Source organism: Coffea arabica, chromosome 6e, assembly GCF_036785885.1.
Source record: "Coffea arabica cultivar ET-39 chromosome 6e, Coffea Arabica ET-39 HiFi, whole genome shotgun sequence".
Lineage (NCBI taxonomy): Eukaryota > Viridiplantae > Streptophyta > Magnoliopsida > Gentianales > Rubiaceae > Coffea > Coffea arabica.
The window spans coordinates 22232486-22247383 of record NC_092321.1 but is presented as its reverse complement, the minus strand read 5'-3'; the positions used below and the strand labels follow the sequence as shown (position 1 = coordinate 22247383).

The following is a 14898-nucleotide window of genomic DNA, read 5'->3' as shown; positions in this document are numbered from 1 at the left end:
GATTGCTAAACCATATGTCTATGATTGTGAGGCATAGTTATGTGAAAGATTTGATCTCAAATGGAATTATATCAATTAATTTTGTAAGATCTAATAAAAACTTGAGCAATCCTTTGATGAAGAGATTATCAAAAGACTTGGTGTATATCATATGTCTATGAAAAGATTCATCAAGCAGAATGGATTTGAAGTCCAAAATTAATGACTATTAATGATGGAACCTCAATTCAACATTAAATAGCATTCTAATACAATGTCTAGTCTTGAATTCGATGAATGAAAGTATATCATTCTAATGGTTGAGACATCATAATATTTATTCATTTTAAAGTAAAACAGTGCATTTTATTCTCGTCTATTCAAGGCTAAGTTGAGTTATTGAATCCTTAACGAATCTTGAAAGTGCTGTCAATGGCAGGGGCACTAAGATGTGGCCTATATGAATGCAAGTTCAACAACTACAAAGTTAAGGCTTTGTTCTGAAACATTCATGAAAGGATAGTAATACAAGAACGTAAAATGTATCATTAAAGAATTTATGGCTGTGTATTGATCGATGTGTGTTGTATTTACAAGCTTAATCCAAGTGGTTCAAAGTTTATCTACCATCTTGTATTAACTAGTTTCAAAGAATCTTCACTATGATAATGGTTCAATCGAAAGACGCCATTATTAATAAATATGATTGTCAGATTATTCAGTGATCTTTTGAAAAATCCATTTTCTAAATTTTGAAAATAGCGAAGAATTGTTAAATATTTTCAAAATTCAGAATCTGGCCATAGATTATTCAGAATCCGACCCCTGATTCTATAGAAGGTTAATCGAATTCGAAGATCGGATTCTCTCCAGAGAGTTGTAAAATTTTTTCGAACCTGTCAAAACTAAATCCATGAATGGATCCATTATGATCCGTAGGCGGATCCTTAGTAACTGTCAAAAAGTTCAATTTTTCTGTTTTGGCACTTTTCAAATTTGGCGGATAATAACCTTCCAAATGGTGTCTAAAGCATCTGGAAAATTACTGACCACTTGTGTTAGTACAGAGGAACCTCTTGACTAACACAAATCAAGGAAAAGACATGAAAACAACTTCCAACTCATGACATGTATCTTTCGTAAAAGATCAAGTAGAGAGTTGTTTGTTGCAGAAAATCACTTTTTTACTATCTAGAATTCTATGCAAAAATATACTATAGTTGAAGTAGAGCTTGTCTTATGTAGTATAAGAGTAGAAAACAAACAAATTTCAAATTATTCTAAAGAATATTTGTTCAAGTTCTTTTGCACACAAATTTTGGACAAATAAACCCTAAAGAAAAGTTATTTTGAATCATGGTTCGAAGCCATCTTTTGTTTATTCAACTTTGTATTGTTCAAATTTCTTTTGTAGTATCCTTTACACTCCAAACTTGTCCCGTTGTCATCCCTCATTCTGCCTCCATCCCTGGAGAAATGCCATTCAAACATAAGAAATCTAGGGGCTAAAAATGGTCTAAAACATTAAAAGTAACAGCATCTATAATGTTCTTATTTTTCTATCTCGATTAGAACATGTTTCTTTGATTTTTTTTTATGTCAATCTTTACCTTATGCCGAGTAGATCAATATGAAAAACATTAAAAAAATGAACGAGGAATTCCTGAATAGAATTTGGGTGGCGCATTCGCTCAAATGTGGGTTCGTCCCCAGGATGCATGGTCTATAAAATCCTGGGCAAACACACATCCGTCAAACTTGCACAGGCAAAAATCGCATTCCATTCACACACCCACACTTAGCTTGCCCACCCGTCGAGACAAGAGCAATGGATACCAATATTCAAGTTCTTCACATGAATGGCGGGGAAGGAGAGACCAGCTATGCAAAGAATTCAGACGTACAGGTGTGATTTAGATATGTAACCATGTCACCAGCACAGAATATTAATTAAGGTGCTAGTGATCAGTTACTAATATATGAAGTACATCATAAAGATTGAAATGCGATTTCGAGCACCATAATTTAGTTAGCAAAAGAGATGATACACATAACAACTTAAAGAATGATTATTTAATTATTTCCCTTCTCTTTTGTTGGGTCAGAGTCCTGGTTTTTTTTGTCCGCCCTATGTAATTTCTCATTGGTTTGTTTTAGCTAGAAGAGATTAATTTCTCTTGATTTTACTTGCAGAGGAAGATAATGAGCTATGAAAACCCTAGTATTGAGGAAGCAGTGAACGACATTTTGTGCAAGAATTTCCCGGAGAGCATGGGCATTGCAGATCTAGGCTGTTCATCGGGGCCTAACACTTTAATGTTTATATCAAAAGTCATAGACTTGGTAACCTACAAAAGTGTTACAATGGGTAATTCGCTCCCAGAGTTGAGGATTTCTCTTAATGATCTTCCAGGCAATGACTTCAACAATATATCCGTGTCATTGCCGGCATTCTACCAGAAGCAGGAAGAAGAGAAGGGTAAAGGTTTCCGGAGCAATTGTTTCATAGCATGCATGCAGGTTCGTTTTATGGAAGGCTGTTTCCTAAGAAGAGTCTGCATTTTGTTCACTCTTCCACAAGTCTTCATTGGCTATCTCAGGTGAGCTTCTTCCAAATTTTCTTAAGACCAAAATGGAAGATTCAAACTTACCAATTTCTATTCTTATTTTTGGAAAATATGATTGATACGAACACTAATGATTTTGAAAGTAATAAACTGCTCTTGACTACTAGTTTTCCCGACTTTATCATCATTTCTATCCGTTTATCTCTATATTCTCGGTATTTTTATTTTTTTAGGCAGTTTTACAAATATTTAAAATCCCAAGTGAAACAAAAATAATGATTCGGAGAGTTTTATACATGTCTATAACTTATAAAGCTACCATATTTATGATGCTACTATAATCTCTACATAGATTAGGTATTTTGGGAGTGTTTTTAAATAATTTTACCATAACAGCATATGTGAAAAACAACTACTATAAATGGTTCATTTGAATTAGATATTTTTCAAGATGTATACTTTTAAAATTTTAAAAAAATTTCACCACTGTCCATCAGCTCCTCCAACGCCACCATCGGCCTCCCCATCTACTTTCCTCCCTCCCTCTCTCCTCTCTGTCCCTCTCTTCTCTCCTTCCTTCTCCTCCCCCTCTCTCTTTCCTCCCTCAACCCCTTCCCTCCCACCGCATCCCCCTCCTTTTTTCTGGTCCTGTGATGACCAGAGAGAGGGAAGGAGGGGAGGGAAAAGGAGGGAGAAAATAGGGATAGGGAGGAAGGGGGAGAGAGGTGGGGGAATAAAGGGAGGGAGAGATAGAGAAGGGGAAAAAAGGAGGGGAGGTGGCGGATAGCGATGGTGGCCGATGGTGTGTGGAAGAAGAAAGAAATTTAAGATTTATTTTTTTTTATTTTTTAGTGTATTTAAGTGTGTATTTTTAGAGTATTTTTTAAGTTTATTACTGTAAACTTCATAAACAAAAACAATTTATGGAAAAAAATCTCAATCCAAGCAGAGCTTTTTTTACATAAGATGTTGAAAAAATGTTGGACAAAATTTTGACACTACCAATTGCCAAATGGCAAATCATATTGTCTAAGCTAGAATTTTAAGCCAAAACAAGGTGGGTAAAATACACTTTACCCTTTTGTGGTTTAGTAATTTTTCATATAATCTCTCCGTAGTTTTAAAATTTATACATAATCTTCTCTTAGTTTGGACTAAAATGTCAATGTGATGGTAATGATTCTTTGTAACGGAACACAAAGAAACGTCGAGAATACCCTTGTTTAAAAACTAAAATGACTGAAATGACCAAAATATATAAACTTAATATACATGATAGTTTATGGTTTTATATTTTACTACATGATTTCCTTATAGTTTAGTATTTTACCAGACAATCTCCCCTTGTGGTTAATTAATAATTTTCAACTTCATTATGGAATGAAAATTTCGTAACTTTGATATTTTAATCCAAATTATAAAAGGATTGTATATAATTTTTCAAACCATAAAATAATTATGTAACAAAGTACTAAATTACAGGATAAAGTGTATTTTACCCAAACAATAATGATATTAGTTGTCAGAATTACCCTTCCGATCTGCCCTCCTGACCTCGAATGAAGATAGACATGTGATTAAAGAGTACCATATGCCAGATTCGTTGGAAATACAGTGGTATAACAGCCCCTAGAATACAAAAAAGATCGAATATTTGCAATTTGGAAAGAGAAATTGGCTGGTGGTTAGGATTTTGTCAGAGACATTTAAGCGAAAACACAAACAAGATCGAATATTTGCAATTTGGTAAGGGGATAATTTTAGAAACCTTCCCTGAGGTTTCTGATAATTTCACCGAGCTCCCCTGAGATTTGAAAAATTACACCTACCTCCCTTGATTTGATAGTTTTAATAACAAAACCTTAAAATAATATTTGACTTGGTCAAATTTTTAAATGAATAGCCAAAAATGTCCTTGTGTAATGAGTTTTAATTTACTTTCCTATATAATTATAAGATTATCTAGTACAATTATAAGAAAAGGTGCCAAATTATTTACTATTTGATAAACAACTATAATAATAATTTTATCATTATAATAGAATACTTTTGATGGTATTTTATTATAGATTTAAATTCATAAGATAGAAAAGAAAATGTTGAAATAATTCATTTAGAATTTATGAATTTTTGAGTAGTGGGATTATCATGATTTAGTAGCGGTTTTGGACCATTTTCTTTTGATTTATTGTAAATTTTAATGCCAAAAAATAGAAAACAAAGATCAGCAAAAACATTGGATTGCATATAAAATTAATTCATCAAAATAATCACTAGTTCGACATTTGGTTACAATAGAAGATAGAGGTAACAATGGTAATTCCACAGTTTTATTAGCAAAAAATTAAAAATAAGGAATAAAAAGGAAAAAGAATAAAAAATAATTTTAAAAGTCATTCTAAGTATAAACATACCAAACAAGGGAATTTCATTAAAATATTTAAGGGTAGTATTGTCATTTTAAATGACAAGAGAGGTATGTGTAATTTTTAAATCTTGAGGGAGCTAAATGAAATTGTTAAAAACCTCAAGAAAGGTTTCTGAAATTATCCCTTTGGAAAGGACAATTGGCTGGTAGTTTGGATTTTCTCAGAGGCAGTTAAGGGAAAACACAAACAAGATCGATTATTTGCAATTTGGAGAGGGCGATTGGCCGATGTTTAGGATTTTGTTGGGGACATTTAAGCACACAGAACAGAAGCGTGTTTGCTAATGACCAACTTGCTCTACAAACAAAAGCAACTTGTTATAAGTATTTTATTTTTCAATGTCTCTCAATTTTTTTCCTTTTATTAGTGTTGTTGTTTCTGGAAGGAGACGGGATTTGGAAGCAAGTCGGTTTGCAAGTGGGCAACAATGGTTTAACTGATCTCTTCCTATTTGCCTAATATTGCTATACTACTTGCCCATTCTTTTCTTCTGTCTTTTTGTGATTTAACTTCCAAGAATCACAAAAGGACAGACATAGCTGCGTACTCCCCAATAATCTCCCCCCGGGACTTCCTTGTTTTATCAATTAAACTATTGGTTGTCGATTACTATCATTTTTCAAAACTAAGAATTTCCAGAGAGCTTGAGATGGTCCATAAAATTTCATACTTACTGCCTTGGCAATCCTTGTAATGTACTCGTAGCTTGTGTGATTGCCTAAAAGACACTACGTAAATGGTCAAATTTCAAATTACAAACGCTATAATGATTGATTCTGTTAAATTGTGTCCTCTTGTACATTTTTTTTTCCATCACTTGATTTCTACTTTTTCAAAATATTTCTTTTAATGTATCCAAGTATTTGTTGGGTGGCGGGGCAAAATGTGGGTGGTTTGCTTATCAAGAAATGATTAAATTCGTAGCCTTTGCAGTTGTTGAACTGTTGATAACCAGGCTAGCGTGCCACTTAAAGTGTTTTCTTTTTGACTTTTAATATTTAGGTAATATTTTGAAAATCGGATCGGACTTACTAGTTCCATCGATTGTACCACAGAACTAGCATGATTTCAATCTGATTCATGCTTTGGATTGATTAGGTCTAAGCACCGGTTAAAATCATATGAACCATGCAAGCTGTGCAAATTGGAACGAACTGTGAATCGGCGATTTTATACTTTTGTTAATAAAGTGAAATTGTTTTTTTTTTAACCTAAAGACTAATTACTAAAATTTATCTTTGAAGGTTCAATTTCTTTGGAAATGCTTATTCTTTTTCCAGGTGATGTCTTATTGTGAGTTTGTGACTAACAAACCAAGGCATAGAAACTTTGTTACTTGTAAAGAAGTCACCGTGTAGCATTTACGAAGTCACAAAAACAATTGTGCTCTGTACTAAACGTCTGATAGCAATACCAATCTGACATGCTGCTGATGAATAGGTTCCTCCTCATCTGGATGAAGCTGCTGCCGTACCATTAAACAAAGGAAAGATCTACATTTCCAGCACAAGTCCACCAAGCGTTAGGAAGGCATACTTCTTGCAGTTTCAGAAAGACTTTTCACGGTTTCTCAAGTCACGGTCAGAAGAGATGATCCCTGGCAGCCACATGGTCCTATCATTCTTAGGCAGGACCTCCGCAGATCCCTCCATGGAAGGTAGTTTCCATACGTGGGAATTTTTAGCCAAAGCCCTAATGAGCATGGTTTCCGAGGTAACATGTAATACTTTAATTCTGTATTATAAACAGTTTTTAATTATCTTTTTATTTCATATATATATTATATAATAAAAAGTGATACAATAATTATTTAAAAATTTTAAAATAATCTTCTATCTAAACACACGTCTATTTCACTTTTTCTTTTTCACTTTTTTAGTGATGTGATGTAAATGTGTTATTCGTCCTCACCGAGGGCATGTTCAAATATGTGATTATTCAGGAAAAAATGACTTATGTCACATATACGTTTTTTAATTACCTTTTTGTTTCTTAACCACTTTTATATTTCACATAATCACTTCACAGAAAATACTGCAGTAATTATTTTAATTTTTTTCAAATAATATTCTATCTAAACGCACTCATTAATGTAGTTTTAAGCACATGGCATTTTGTGTCCTTCGTATTAATTGAATTTTTGGAATTTTTGTTTACTGAAAACCTTCGATTTTATAATTGTAGCAAGCTATTTTCCTTAAACTTCTAGTCATGATCAGTAGTATTTACTTAATTTAATTATTGCAGGGACGTGTTCTAGAGGAGAAAATTGATTCCTTTAATGTCCCTTACTATGCTCCATCTGTGGATGAAGTTAGAATTGAGGTAGAAGAAGAAGGTTCTTTCGTGATTAACGGTCTAAAAGCATTTGAATTTGAGTGGGACGCGGATTTCCAAAGCGACTTTGTTTGTAGAATCGAGGAGAACAAACACCAACTGTCATCTAAGGGTCGCAGAGTAGCGAAGTCCATTAGGGCCGTAGTTGAATCTATGTTCGAATCTCATTTTGGAGGAGATATTACAGATGATTTGTTCATGAAATATGCAGAACTGGTGGATGAATACTCAAGGACCACGCCCATGTTCATCAATTTGGTCATATCGGTTACGAGAAAGAGTCCCCAAATGTTTAAGAACTGAAAGAATCTATACAGATTGGTGCTATTCTATCAGCTGAATGCTGCTTGCACAAGAAAATCCATTACTTCGTTCCTAAAAATTGTGGAATTCGTTTGCTTGTCATCATTCAACAGTTCAGGAAGTGTGCTGAATTTTCGTTTTTGATTTTAATATAAGACCCATTGGTATGTACAATGGAATTGCCATTGTGATTTCAAACTTTAATGTTATTTAAGGCATTTGCAATGTATTCTCTCTTCTTTCTCTTTCTAGAACTTCTCTTTAAAAGCCCTAACCAAAACTTCATTTGACTCTCCCATGGGAAGAGACCAGATAATCTCATCCTTCCCTATGGGAGTGGGCCTCTCCCTATATTGTTTCCTTTATTCGAATACATTCTTTTTTAGTGAAAGATTATTCTCTAAGATTTCCTAATGAAATATTCTTTCACTCCTAAATTTTTCTAGTGGGAGTTTTTTGCGTTTTTGTCCGTTTCATGTGGGTCATATATTAAAGATTTGGTAGATCTCAAAAACTAGATCTAGAAGTTAGATTTAATTTTTTTTTCTTTAGACTCGAAGCAGTTTTTATCAAGTCTAACTATCGGAAGACATGCAAATAGATTTATTGGATTACAGTAATATTCATATGGTAGAAATACTCTTGGCGTTTCAATATTATGATCTAGTTTATTATTTGTCAGATCTATTACATCAATTGATTTTCAGATCTATATATCTATGCTATGTTTGATGTGCTTACTTTCATAACAATCTCCGAAGCGGCAATCAGCAACTCCCCATCAAGGATGTGTACGTTTTGTTGACCCTTCTCGCTGCCTTTTCTCCGCCTTGTATCTAGATGCATGTCTGTCAGAGAAATTTAGGATTGCTGCAACAGAATTGTTTACATTAACACCCCTTCAAACTTAAGGTGGTTGCAATGAAACCGACTTAAGCTTGCAACTGAGATCACGAAAACAGCCAGGAAAAGTGCTTTGATGTAGATATCTGTCGAAGATATTATCTCCTATGATTATAGGAGATATTATCTTCCATAATTATCTCCCATGATTATGAGAGATATTACCTCCCATGATTATGGGATTTTATTGCTTATGATCAATCAGGTTTGAATAGATAGGATATGAGTTGATTATGTAATCCCTAAAATCATGGTTCTATTACCTTAAGTGGTGGCAGAACTATGATAGGGTTGTCCTATAAATGCCTACCTTGTAAGCATATTTTAGGGAGTGGGAAAATAAAGAAAAGTAGAGTTTTTTGTTCAGTTTTCCTTTTCTTTTAAAATTTACATGGTATCAGAGCTCTGGCTCTGTACCAATTCCTGCCATGAACTACCGAGCAGCCATGACTGGATCGACTGCTCACACAAGAGAAGACTCATCCTCGTCTTCAGTAGTTATCCAAACTACAGATTACTCCGCTTCAAATTCTTCTTCCCTACAAATAACCGTTTATAAATTAAATGGTTCCAATTATCTGGAATGGGCTCAATCTGTAAAACTGGCTATCGATGGCAGAGGTAAACTCGGCCACCTTACTGGAGAAATTCAACAACTAGCTGCTGAAGATCCCAATTTGAAGAGATGGCATTCAGAGAACTCTCTAGTTATCGCTTGGTTGATAAACTCTATGGAACCAGCGATAGGAAAGCCACACTTATTTCTGCCCACAGCCAAGGATGTGTGGGACGCTGTCCGGGATATGTATTCCGATATAGAGAATTCGTCTCAAATTTTCAATCTCAAGACGAAATTGTGGAAATCAAGACAAGAAGATAGAGATGTTACAACCTATTACAATCAGATGGTAACTTTATGGCAGGAATTGGATCTTTGTTATGAGGATGAATGGGACTGCCGTGCAGACAGTGTTCGATACAAGAAACGGGAGGAGAACGACAGAGTCTATGTCTTCTTGGCTGGACTAAATCAAGAACTTGATGAGGTGCGAGGTCGTATTTTGGGCAGGAAGCCTCTCCACTCCATTCGTGAAGTATTTTATGAGGTCAGAAGAGAAGAATCAAGGCGTAAGGTGATGCTAAAGTCCAAGGCAGAGGATGAAGTTGAGACTTCAGCATTGGTTTCTAAGGGGACAGATTTGGACGGAGATAAAAGAAGGAAGCCTTGGTGTGAACACTGTAAAAAGTCGTGGCACACAAAAGACACGTGCTGGAAATTACATGGGAAACCATCGAATTTCAAGAAGAAAAATGGAGGTGATAGCAAGGTGTTGCAGACTGTGAATGAGGATTCTCAAAAGCAACAAACTGACTCTGAGACACCAGCCTTCACAAAGGAACAATTAAGCCAACTGTACAAACTCTTTAAGTCTCCACAATTTTCAGTCACTGAGCCAAAAAGCTTCACTCCTTTCTGTTCTTTTGCTAAAAATGGTAAACGTTTTACTATTGCTCTTTCATGTAAAACATCAAATGCATCTTGTCCACAAATTGTATGGGTTATTGATTCTGGGGCCACTGACCATATGACTAGTTCGTCACAATTATTTTCTACCTACAGTCCATGTGCAGGCAATAAAAGGGTCAAGGTTGCTGACGGATCATTATCCGTCATAGCTAGCATAGGTTCCGTTGTCATCTCTCCTACTATAACACTTCATAGAGTTCTTCACGTTCCAAAGTTATCATGCAATTTGCTGTCCATAAGTAAATTAACTAGGGATCTCAAGTGTCGGATTAATTTTTCCCCTCTTTTTGTGAGTTTCAGGAACTGACCACGGGGAGGATGATTGGATGTGCTAGAGAAAATGGGGGACTTTACTTCCTTGAAGATGGATTAAACATGACAACACCAATCAAAAACACATGTTACGGGTCTGTCTCTATTACTAGTAATAAAGAGATTATGTTATGGAACTTTAGACTAGGACATCCTAGTTTTTATTACATGAAATACTTATTTCCAGATTTGTTTAAGAATAAAGATTCATCTTCTTTTCAATGTGAAATCTGCGAATTGGCTAAACATCATCGGTCTACATTTTCTATACATCCTTATCAACCCTCAAAACCATTTTTTCTATTACATACTGATGTTTGGGGTCCCTCTAGAATTTCAACTTCATTTGGAAAAAATGGTTTGTTACATTCATCGATGATCACACAAGAGTTTGTTGGGTGTATTTGTTAAGAGAGAAATCAGAGGTTGCAAGTGTGTTTCAAAAATTCTACAGCATGTTTTTGACACAATTTCAAGAAAAAATCAAAATTGTTCGGAGTGACAATGGAAAAGAATATTTCAATAAAATTTTGGGAAGTTTTTTTCTTGAAAAAGGGATTGTGCATCAAAGCTCCTGCAATGATACCCCACAACAGAATGGGGTAGCTGAAAGAAAAAATAAACATCTTTTAGAAGTGGCGAGGGCATTACTTTTTTCAAGAAATGTTCCTAAATATCTATGGGGCGAAGCAATTTTAACTGCTACATATCTCATAAACAGAATGCCCTCAAGAACCTTGAATTTCCAAACTCCTCTGAATTTTTTCAAAACAATTTATCCCATGTCTCGATTAACATATGAAGTCTCATTAAAGGTGTTTGGGTGCATAGCCTTTGTTCACAATCATGAACAAGGTCGAAGCAAGTTAGACCCTCGAGCAAGGAAATGCATTTTTGTTAGATATGCACCCACGCAAAAGGGGTATAAATGCTTTGACCCCATTTCGAAAAAAATGTTTGTAACTATGGATGTAACATTTTTTGAAGATAAACCTTTCTTTGGAGATCCTCTTCAGGGGGGGACTCGGCATGTAGAAGAACTTGTAGAAGATGATGATGTTTTTTGTATTGAAAATCAAATTCCTGATCAAAATTTTTCTGATTTTTTAGAAGAATCTACAGCACAATTTCCTCAACAAGAATCTTTTCAAGATAATAATCCTGAAAAATCAAATGACACTCTTCAATTTGCCCGTCAAAAGGATTTTGAAAAACGTGAAAAAATTGATCAGGGATTAGAAGAGGATCTCTTGTCTTTAGTGCCAATAACAGAGTCGAATTCTCTTAGTGAAAGAGATGGGAATGTAACTGAAAAAACCCTGAAAACCTATGTCAGGAAAAATCATCGAGGAAAAGATAAAGCTCCCCCTTCTCTTCACAACAAGGAATCCGAACCTAGGGCAGAATTTGATGTTTTTGAGTCATCAGATAAAGTTTCCTCTGATTCAAAGATTGCTGATTTGGATCTTTCTATTGCACTTCGAAAGGGAGTGCGTTCTTGTACCAAACACCCTATGACTAACTATGTCTCTTATGAAAAGTTATCCCCTACTTTCTTGACATTTACTTCACAACTTTCTTCTGTGGAAATTCCAAAGAATGTACAGGAAGCATTACAAGTTCCAGAGTGGAGAAAGGCTATTGAAGAAGAGATGTATGCTCTTGAGAAGAATCAAACATGGGAAGTAACAAACCTGCCACAAGGGAAAAAGACAGTAGGGTGTAAATGGGTCTTTACCATCAAGTATAATTCCGATGGGACATTGGAACGGTACAAAGCTCGATTGGTGGCTAAAGGATTTACTCAAACCTGCGGGATCGATTATCTTGAAACTTTTGCTCCAGTGGCAAAATTAAACACTATTAGGGTGCTTCTCTCAATAGCAGTAAACCTTGATTGGCCACTCCAACAACTTTATGTCAAAAATGCATTTTTAAATGGTGATCTGGAGGAAGAGGTGTACATGGATTCTCCCCCTGGATTTGAAGGGAAGTTTCAGTCTAGAGTTTGCAAGCTAAAAAAATCGTTATATGGTCTCAAACAATCTCGTAGGGCCTGGTTTGGAAAATTTACAAGGTCGGTAAAGGATCAAGGCTATACCCAAGCTCAGAGTGATCACACCATGTTTGTTAAACACTCCAAGGACGGGAAGATAGCAGTACTCATTGTGTACTTGGATGATATCATCTTCACAGGAGATGACTTAATTGAGATGGAACGGCTGAAGAAAAGTCTTGCTTCTAGCTTTGAAATCAAAGATTTGGGAACACTACGATATTTCTTAGGGATGGAGGTAGCTCGGTCCAAGAAGGGCATGGTTGTGTCCTAACGCAAGTATGTTTTGGATCTTTTAAAGGAAACAGGGATGAGTGGATGTCGACCTGCAGACACTCCTATGGATCCGAATCACAAGTTAGCAGATATAAAAGATGGAACACCAGTTGATACTGCTCGATACCAAAAGTTAGTAGGCAAGCTAATTTACTTGGCTCACACTCGTCCTGATATAGCTTTTTCAGTGAGTGTTGTGAGCTAGTTTATGCATTCTCCATATGAAGAGCACATTGATGCAGTATATCGAATTCTGAGGTACTTAAAAAGTACTCCAGGAAAAGGATTGTTCTTTAAAAGAGGAGGTCGAAAGACCATTGAAGCTTATACAGATGCTGATTGGGCAGGATCAGTCATTGATAGAAGATCAACCTCGGGGTATTGTACCTTTGTATGGGGCAATTTGGTTACTTGGAGAAGTAAGAAACAAAGTGTTGTAGCTCGTAGTAGTGCAGAGGCAGAGTATCGAGCTATGGCTCATGGTGTGTGTGAGATGTTATGGCTGAAGAGAGTTTTAGAGGAGCTAAAAAGACCTATTGAACTACCAATGAGGCTCTATTGTGATAACCAGGCGCCAATTAGCATAGCTCATAATCCTGTGCAACATGATAGAACCAAACATATTGAGATTGACCGCCACTTCATAAAAGAGAAACTTGAAGGAGGAATTATCTGCATGCCATTCGTTCCATCAGCTCAGCAGATAGCTGACATTCTCACCAAAGGACTCCTTATACCAAACTTTGAACTTCTTACAAGCAAGTTGGACATGATAAATATATATGCACCAACTTGAGGGGGGGTGTCGAAGATATTATCTCCTATGATTATGGGAGATATTATCTTCCATAATTATCTCCCATGATTATGAGAGATATTACCTCCCATGATTATGGGATTTTATTGCTTATGATCAATCAGGTTTGAATAGATAGGATATGAGTTGATTATGTAATCCCTAAAATCATGGTTCTATTACCTTAAGTGGTGGCAGAACTATGATAGGGTTGTCCTATAAATGCCTACCTTGTAAGCATATTTTAGGGAGTGGGAAAATAAAGAAAAGTAGAGTTTTTTGTTCATTTTTCCTTTTCTTTTAAAATTTACAATATCAATAATTTGATCAAAGGAAGAAATTGAAGAGAGAAGATATCTTAACGCACAAAATGACAATCAATCTCAGTATGAAAGACATCATTATGTGCATGTTACGTAGCATTGTGGATAAGATAGTGGCTGTAGTATGAGAGGACTCAGTGATTATCATGCTTTCAAGTAACCAGTGAAGCCAAACCAATTCTTGGGATGCGTCTATTAAACCTTGATATTCAGCATCAGAACTAGAGCGAGTGCTGACCATAGAAAAGAGCAACAATTAGTGGGATCACCAGCCTAATTAACATTAATATAAGCACAAAGTTCAAGAGACTAACGAGCCAAAAAATGTAATCCAGGGAAAAGGGTTCCTTTGACATAACAAAGAATATACAAAACTGTAGCACTCAAAAATTGGCAAAGAATATCAAAGTCAAAATAGACAAGACTGCAAACCAGCAGATGATATCATATAGGATTATTCAATAAAGTTTCATCCATCGGAGTTATATGAGTTTTACCTTAATTGGGGTAGAAGTACCGTAAACCTCATGTCAAAAGACAAGTTGGCTGTTTTCCAAGTTCTCACCACAGCTTTAAAACAAAAAGTTTAATGATTTACGCATCGAAGCTCTAAAATACACACTCAATTAAAAACTATTTACCTAATTTTTTTTAAATTAATGTACATCAATCAATAAAGTCAATACAAGTTCAACAACTTGACATTTTTTATTGGCTAATAATAAATTTCTAATGACTCCTTTGAAGATCTGGCAAAGTAGACTCAACGAGGATAGTTCAACTTTCTTGTCCATCTGAAACCTATGGAAATTATTAAAATAACGTGCAATCTGACAAGTTCAATAAGAACCGTCTATGGACATTTAGATCAAAATATATTTATTTAATTTATAAGCAAGTCTTTTTCTTAAACAAAAAGGTCCGTTAATTTCCCGGTGGACCTAAACTAATACTTGACGAGAACCTAACCTCTCCAAAATTAATTTGGGTTCACAACTTCTGCAAATAAAATTTTGGGTTCGCAACCTCCTAAAAATGTTATATTTTGGGTTCACGACAACATCAAGAATAATGGATAAAAAGCATACA

At 35.2% G+C, this 14898-nt stretch overlaps 1 protein-coding gene and 1 pseudogene across 1 annotated transcript; both read left to right on the top strand.

Moving 5' to 3' along the window:
* The first annotated feature begins 1807 nt into the window (after window positions 1–1807).
* LOC113696592 (probable jasmonic acid carboxyl methyltransferase 2) lies at window positions 1808–7615 on the top strand (annotated as a pseudogene).
* Window positions 7616–8932: 1317 nt separating this feature from the next.
* On the top strand, window positions 8933–10606 carry LOC140010020 (uncharacterized). The gene is made up of 2 exons (XM_072056401.1): window positions 8933–10012; window positions 10347–10606. The coding sequence occupies exons 1-2, from the start codon at window positions 8947–8949 to the stop codon at window positions 10379–10381; spliced, it is 1101 nt and encodes a 366-aa protein (XP_071912502.1). The 5' UTR covers window positions 8933–8946; the 3' UTR covers window positions 10382–10606.
* Window positions 10607–14898: the final 4292 nt, after the last annotated feature.

Coding starts and splice junctions, on each gene's coding strand:
- LOC140010020 (XM_072056401.1), top strand. CDS start 8,947: ATGAACTACCGAGCAGCCATGACTGGATCGACTGCTCACACAAGAGAA. Junction 10,013..10,346: donor CTGTTCTTTTGCTAAAAATG/GTAAACGTTTTA, acceptor TGTGAGTTTCAG/GAACTGACCACGGGGAGGAT.